Source organism: Coregonus clupeaformis, chromosome 31 (assembly GCF_020615455.1).
Source record: "Coregonus clupeaformis isolate EN_2021a chromosome 31, ASM2061545v1, whole genome shotgun sequence".
Lineage (NCBI taxonomy): Eukaryota > Metazoa > Chordata > Actinopteri > Salmoniformes > Salmonidae > Coregonus > Coregonus clupeaformis.
Window position 1 is genome coordinate 39,350,823 of NC_059222.1, and position 8,387 is coordinate 39,359,209.

At 39.9% G+C, this 8,387-nt stretch overlaps 1 protein-coding gene across 1 annotated transcript in view; it reads right to left on the reverse strand.

Annotated features, from left to right (window-relative positions):
- Positions 1-8,387, reverse strand: part of LOC121547866 (caskin-2-like) — an 85,488-nt gene that overhangs the window by 18,141 nt on the left and 58,960 nt on the right. The window contains exon 11 of the mRNA XM_045209727.1: positions 2,551-2,668. Within this exon, the coding sequence (XP_045065662.1) occupies positions 2,551-2,668 (118 nt within the window). The remainder of the gene's footprint in view (positions 1-2,550; positions 2,669-8,387) is intronic.

Sequence of the window (8,387 nt, forward strand, 5' to 3'; positions counted from 1 at the left end):
ACAGTCCATTATTACTATGCAATACAGTCCATTATTACTATGCAATACAGCCCATTATTACTATGTAATACATTCCATTATTACTATGCAATACAGTCCATTATTACTATGTAATACAGTCCATTATTACTATGCAATACAGTCCATTATTACTATGCATTATGCAATACAGTCCATTATTACTATGTAATACAGTCCATTATTACTATGCAATACAGTCCATTATTACTATGCAATACAGTCCATTATTACTATGCATTATGCAATACAGTCCATTATTACTATGTAATACAGTCCATTATTACTATGCAATACAGTCCATTATTACTATGCAATACAGTCCATTATTACTATGCAATACAGTCCATTATTACTATGCAACACAGTCCATTATTACTATGCAATACAGTCCATTATTACTATGCAATAGAGTCCATTATTACTATGCAATACAGTCCATTATTACTATGTAATACAGTCCATTATTACTATGCAATACAGTCCATTATTACTATGCAATACAGTCCATTATTACTATGCAATACAGTCCATTATTACTATGCAATACAGTCCATTATTACTATGGAATACAGTCCATTATTACTATGCAATACAGTCCATTATTACTATGCAATACAGTCCATTATTACTATGCAACACAGTCCATTATTACTATGCAATACAGTCCATTATTACTATGTAATACAGTCCATTATTACTATGCAACACAGTCCATTATTACTACTTATACTTGTTATTTTTGACTTGATTGTTATTATTGATTTATGTACTGCATTGTTGAGGGAGCTGCCACATAAGCATTTCACCTTTTATACCTGCTGTAAAACTGTGTATGTGACGATTTTTTAGTTGATTTTTTAGATTTTTATTTGAGAGTTTGTTTTAGGACCTTTAGCTCAGTTAGGGCTGCTGTTTGGTATTTACAGCTGTATAGTTGGTATTCTATTGTTGAACCAAGCTTAATGTGAACGTACGCGCTTGTGGCTGCGTGCACATGTACAATTGATGTCGGAAGTTTACATACACCTTTTTTCACAATTCCTGACATTTAATTCCTGACATTTAAAAATGTCCTGTCTAAGGTCAGTTAGGATCACCACTTTTATTTTAAGAATGTGAAATGTCAGAATAATAGTAGAGAGAAGGATTTATTTCAGCTTTTATTTCTTTCATCACATTCCCAGTGGGTCAGAAGTTTACATACACTCAATTAGTATTTGGTAGCATTGCCTTTAAATTGTTTAACTTGGGTAAAACGTTTCGGGTAGCCTTCCACAAGCTTCCCACAATAAATTGGGTGAATTTTGGCCCATTCCTCCTGACAGAGCTGGTGTAACTGAGTCAGGTTTGTAGTCCTCTTTGCTCGCACACGATTTTTCAGTTCTGCCCACAAATTTTCTATAGGATTGATGTCAGGGCTTTGTGATGGCCACTCCAATACCTTGACTTTGTTGTCCTTAAGCCATTTTGCCACAACTTTGGAAGTATGCTTGGGGTCATTGTCCATTTGGAAGACCCATTTGCGACCAAGCTTTAAACTTCCTGACTGATGTCTTGAGATGTTGCTTCAATAAATCCACATAATTTTCCTTCCTCATGAGGCCATCTATTTTGTGAAGTGCACCAGTCCCTCCTGCAGCAAAGCACCCCCACAGCATGATGCTGCCACCCCCGTGCTTCACGGTTGGGATGGTGTTCTTCGGCTTGCAAGCTACCCTTTTTCCTCCAAACATAACGGCCTTTCAGGTTATGTCGAAATAGGACTCGTTTTACTGTGGATATAGATACTTTGTACCTGTTTCCTCCAGCATCTTCACAAGGTCCTTTGCTGTTGTTCTGGGATTGATTTGCACTTTTTGCACCAAAGTACGTTCATCTCTAGGAGACAGAACGCGTCTCCTTCCTGAGCGGTATGACGGCTGCGTGGTCCCATGGTGTTTATACTTGCGTACTATTGTTTGTACAGATGAACATGGTACCTTCAGGCGTTTGGAAATTGCTCCCAAGGATGAACCAGACTTGTGGAGGTCTACAATTTTTTTTCTGAGGTCTTGGCTGATTTCTTTTGATTTTCCCATGATCTCAAGCAAAGAGGCACTGAGTTTGAAGGTAGGCCTTGAAATACATCCACAGGTACACCTCTAATTGACTCAAATGATGTCAATTAGCCTATCAGAATCTTCTAAAGCCATGACATCATTTTCTGGAATTTTCCAAGCTGTTTAAAGGCACAGTCAACTTAGTGTATGTAAACTGCTGACCCAATGGAATTGTGATACAGTGAATTATAAGTGAAATAATCTGTCTGTAAACAATTGTTGGGAAAATGACTTGTGTTATGCACAAAGTAGATGTCCTAACTGAATTTGCCAAAACTATAGTTTGTTAACAAGAAATATGTGGAGTGGTTGAAAAAACGAGTTTTAATGACTCCAACCTAAGTGTATGTAAACTTCCGACTTCAACTGTATGTCTGGGTGTACACTTTGCCGTGTGTGTGTGTGTGTGTGTGTGTGTGTGTGTGTGTACCTGCTCTCCGGCTGATGACCTCCACTACAGACGGAGGGAAGTATCCAACCCGGTCTGTTCCTCTATGGTTGTCATGGATATGACCTTTCCACCGCCCGTCCATGTGCTGTTCCAAGACCTGAAATCAACCATTCATCTTTCAGCATCATAGGTGTGCTATTAGGTGTGCTATTAGGTGTGCTATTAGGTGTGCTATTAGGTGTGCTATTAGGTGTGCTATTTGGTGTGCTATTTGGTGTGCTATTTGGTGTGCTATTAGGTGTGCTATTAGGTGTGCTATTAGGTGTGCTATTAGGTGTGCTATTAGGTGTGCTATTAGGTGTGCTATTAGGTGTGCTATTAGGTGTGCTATTAGGTGTGCTATTAGGTGTGCTATTAGGTGTGCTATTAGGTGTGCTATTAGGTGTGCTATTAGGTGTGCTATTAGGTGTGCTATTTGTGTGAATGTGTGTTGATTATAAGTGGTTAGGGGGTCAACTTCTACCAGCAAAACTGTTGAGCCACCTGATGTAAGAGCTGTTACATTGAAGTCCAGGTCGTATTGATTAGTGTTACATTGAAGTCCAGGTCGTATTGACTAGTGTTACATTAAAGTCCAGGTCGTATTGATTAGTGTTACATTGAAGGTCGTATTGATTAGTGTTACATTGAAGGTCGTATTGATTAGTGTTACATTGAAGGTCGTATTGACTAGTGTTACATTGAAGTCCAGGTCGTATTGACTAGTGTTACATTGAAGGTCGTATTGATTAGTGTTACATTGAAGGTCGTATTGATTAGTGTTACATTGAAGGTCGTATTGACTAGTGTTACATTGAAGTCCAGGTAGTATTGATTAGTGTTACATTGAAGGTGGTATTGATTAGTGTTACATTGATGTCCAGGTCGTATTGATTAGTGTTACATTGAAGGTCGTATTGATTAGTGTTACATTGAAGGTCGTATTGATTAGTGTTACATTGAAGGTCGTATTGATTAGTGTTACATTGAAGGTCGTATTGACTAGTGTTACATTGAAGTCCAGGTAGTATTGATTAGTGTTACATTGAAGGTGGTATTGATTAGTGTTACATTGATGTCCAGGTCGTATTGATTAGTGTTACATTGAAGGTCGTATTGATTAGTGTTACATTGAAGGTCGTATTGATTAGTGTTACATTGAAGGTCGTATTGATTAGTGTTACATTGAAGGTCGTATTGATTAGTGTTACATTGAAGGTCGTATTGATTAGTGTTACATTGAAGGTCGTATTGATTAGTGTTACATTGAAGGTCGTATTGATTAGTGTTACATTGAAGTCCAGGTCGTATTGATTAGTGTTACATTGAAGTCCAGGTCGTATTGATTAGTGTTACATTGAAGGTCGTATTGATTAGTGTTATATTGAAGGTCGTATTGATTAGTGTTACATTGAAGTCCAGGTCGTATTGATTAGTGTTACATTAAAGTCCAGGTCGTATTGATTCGTGTTACATTGATGTCCAGGTCGTATTGATTCGTGTTACATTGATGTCCAGGTCGTATTGATTAGTGTTATATTGAAGGTCGTATTGATTAGTGTTACATTGAAGTCCAGGTCGTATTGATTAGTGTTACATTGAAAGTTGTATTGATTAGTGTTACATTGAAGGTGGTATTGATTAGTGTTACATTGAAGTTCGTATTGATTAGTGTTACATTGAAGGTTGTATTGATTAGTGTTACATTGAAGGTCGTATTGATTAGTGTTACATTGAAGTCCAGGTCGTATTGATTAGTGTTACATTGAAGTCCAGGTCGTATTGATTAGTGTTACATTGAAGTCCAGGTCGTATTGATTAGTGTTACATTAAAGTCCAGGTCGTATTGATTAGTGTTACATTGAAGTCCAGGTCGTATTGATTCGTGTTACATTGATGTCCAGGTCGTATTGATTCGTGTTACATTGAAGGTTGTATTGATTAGTGTTACATTGAAGTCCAGGTCGTATTGATTAGTGTTACATTGAAGGTGGTATTGATTAGTGTTACATTGAAGGTGGTATTGATTTGTGTTACATTGAAGTCCAGGTCGTATTGATTAGTGTTACATTGAAGGTTGTATTGATTAGTGTTACATTGAAGTCCAGGTTGTATTGATTAGTGTTACATTGAAGATAGTATTGATTAGTGTTACATTGAAGGTGGTATTGATTAGTGTTACATTGAAGGTGGTATTGATTAGTGTTACATTGAAGGTGGTATTGATTAGTGTTACATTGAAGGTTGTATTGATTAGTGTTACATTGAAGGTTGTATTGATTAGTGTTACATTGAAGGCGGTATTGATTAGTGTTACATTGAAGGCGGTATTGATTAGTGTTACATTGAAGGTGGTATTGATTAGTGTTACATTGAAGATTGTATTGATTAGTGTTACATTGAAGGCTGTATTGATTAGTGTTACATTGAAGGTGGTATTGATTAGTGTTACATTGAAGGTGGTATTGATTAGTGTTACATTGAAGGCTGTATTGATTATTGTTACATTGAAGGTTGTATTGATTAGTGTTACATTGAAGGTGGTATTGATTAGTGTTACATTGAAGGTGGTATTGATTAGTGTTACATTGAAGATAGTATTGATTAGTGTTACATTGAAGATAGTATTGATTAGTGTTACATTGAAGGTCGTATTGATTAGTGGTACATTGAAGGTTGTATTGATTAGTGTTACATTGAAGGTGGTATTGATTAGTGTTACATTGAAGGTAGTATTGATTAGTGTTACATTGAAGGTTGTATTGATTAGTGTTACATTGAAGGTTGTATTGATTAGTGTTACATTGAAGGTTGTATTGATTAGTGTTACATTGAAGATAGTATTGATTAGTGGTACATTGAAGGTTGTATTGATTAGTGTTACATTGAAGGTGGTATTGATTAGTGTTACATTGAAGGTTGTATTGATTAGTGTTACATTGAAGTCCAGGTCGTATTGATTAGTGTTACATTGAAGGTGGTATTGATTAGTGTTACATTGACGGTGGTATTGATTAGTGTTACATTGAAGATCGTATTGATTAGTGTTACATTGAAGGTAGTATTGATTAGTGTTACATTGAAGGTTGTATTTATTAGTGTTACATTGAAGGTTGTATTGATTAGTGTTACATTGAAGGTTGTATTTATTAGTGTTACATTGAAGATAGTATTGATTAGTGTTACATTGAAGGTAGTATTGATTAGTGGTACATTGAAGGTTGTATTGATTAGTGTTACATTGAAGGTGGTATTGATTAGTGTTACATTGAAGGTTGTATTGATTAGTGTTACATTGAAGTCCAGGTCGTATTGATTAGTGTTACATTGAAGGTGGTATTGATTAGTGTTACATTGACGGTGGTATTGATTAGTGTTACATTGAAGGTCGTATTGATTAGTGTTACATTGAAGAGAGTGTTGATTAGCGCAACAATAATGACTTTCTTATTGAAAAGATCAGATAGTCGTTCCGTTTTCTTCAGTTTGGTGAATACCACCCTGCTGGTGTTGTACACATAAAACCCAACACCAGCTAATATTCTACGCCTCATGTATCTCTGCATGAGTAACGGAAATGGGCTTATTAACATTCCAATGAGGGCAGATTGTGTACAGTACACTGAGTCCCCACTGTGTATGTGCCAGGCCAGCTGACTGGATCCATGTTAGACATGCCCCAGGGCAACCTGCAGGGCTCTACTCTGACCTCTATACTACAATGGAAGAGCTAACACACACACACACACACACACATTCTGCGCGAGTCTTAACAAATGCCCGGAGGGGCCAAAAACAAATACTATAGAGTTCAGACAGTGTCGCACAGTACACAACACACACACACACACACACACACACTAATGCAAATGGTGATGTCACAAGCAATGGAATGCACTAACTAATGAATGACTGACAGGACGTGTCTTTACTTACTAAGAACCATAGAACAACCTCCAACTCTTCTATAATTTCTTACACAGGATACAGTCAATTACCCCTAACTCTATCCTCCTGATTCCTGCTTATAAGCAAAAACTGAAGCAGGAAGCACCAGTGATTCGGTTAATAAAAAAGTGGTCAGATGACGCAGATGCTAAGCTACAGGACTGTTTTGCTAGCACAGACTGGAACATGTTCCGGGATTCTTCAGACAGCATTGAGGAGTACACCACATCAGTCACTGGCTTCATCAATAAGTGCATCGATGATGTCGTCCCCACAGTGACCGTACGTACATACCCCAACCAGAAGCCATGGATTACAGGAAACATCCGCACTGAGCTAAAGGGTAGAGCTGCCGCTTTCAAGGAACGGGACTCTAACCCGGACGCTTATAAGAAATCCCGCTATGACCTCCGACGAACCATCAAACAGGCAAAGAGTCAATACAGGTCTAAGATTGAATCATACTACACTGGCTCTGACGCTCGTCGGATGTGGCAGGGCTTGAAAACTATTACAGACTACAAAGGGAAGCACAGCCGCGAGCTGCCCAGTGACACAAGCCTACCAGACGAGGCTAAACCACTTCTATGCTCGCCTCGAGGCAAGCAACACTGAAGCATGCATGGGAGCACCAGCTGTTCCGGACGACTATGTGATCACGCTCTCCGTAGCCGATGTGAGTAAGACTTTTAAGCAGGTCAACATTCACAAGGCCGCAGGGGCCAGACGGATTACCAGGACGTGTACTCCGAGCATGTGCTGACCAACTGGCAAGTGTCTTCACTGACATTTTCAACATGTCCCTGACTGAGTCTGTAATACTAACATGTTTCAAGCAGACCACCATAGTCCCCGTGCCCAAGAACTCTAAGATAACCTGCCTAAATGACTACCGACCCGTAGCACTGACGCCTGTAGCCATGAAGTGCTTTGAAAGACTGGTCATGGCTCACATCAACAGCATAATCCCAGAAACCCTAGACCCACTCCAATTTGCATACCGCCCCAACAGATCCACAGATGATGCAATCTCTATCGCACTCCACACTGCCCTTTCCCACCTGGACAAGAGGAACACCTACGTGAGAATGCTATTCATTGACTACAGCTCAGCATTCAACACCATAGTGCCCTCTAAGCTCATCACTAAGCTAAGGATCCTGGGACTAAACACCTCCCTCTGCAACTGGATCCTGGACTTCCTGACGGGCCGCCCCAGGTGGTAAGGGTAGGTAACAACACATCTGCCACACTGATCCTCAACACGGGGGCCCCTCAGGGGTGCGTGCTCAGTCCCCCTCCTGTACTCTCTGTTCACCCATGACTGCATGGCCAGGCACGACTCCAACACCATCATTAAGTTTGCCGACGACACAACAGTGGTAGGCCTGATCACCGACAACGATGAGACAGCCTATAGGGAGGAGGTCAGAGATCTGGCCGTGTGGTGCCAGGACAACAACCTCTCCCTCAACGTGACCAAGACAAAGGAGATGATTGTGGACTACAGGAAAAAAAAAGAGGACTGAGCACGCCCCATTCTCATCGACGGGGCTGTAGTGGAACAGGTTGAGAGCTTCAAGTTCCTTGGTGTCCACATCACCAACGAACTATCATGGTCCAAACACACCAAGACAGTCGTGAAGAGGGCACGACAAAGCCTATTCCCCCTCAGGAGACTAAAAAGATTTGGCATGGGTCCTCAGATCCTCAAAAATTCTACAGCTGCACCATCGAGAGCATCCTGACTGGTTGCATCACCGCCTGGTATGGCAACTGCTTGGCCTCTGACCGCAAGGCACTACAGAGGGTAGTGCGTACGGCCCAGTACATCACTGGGGCAAAGCTCCCCTGCCATCCAGGACCTCTATACCAGGCGGTGTCAGAGG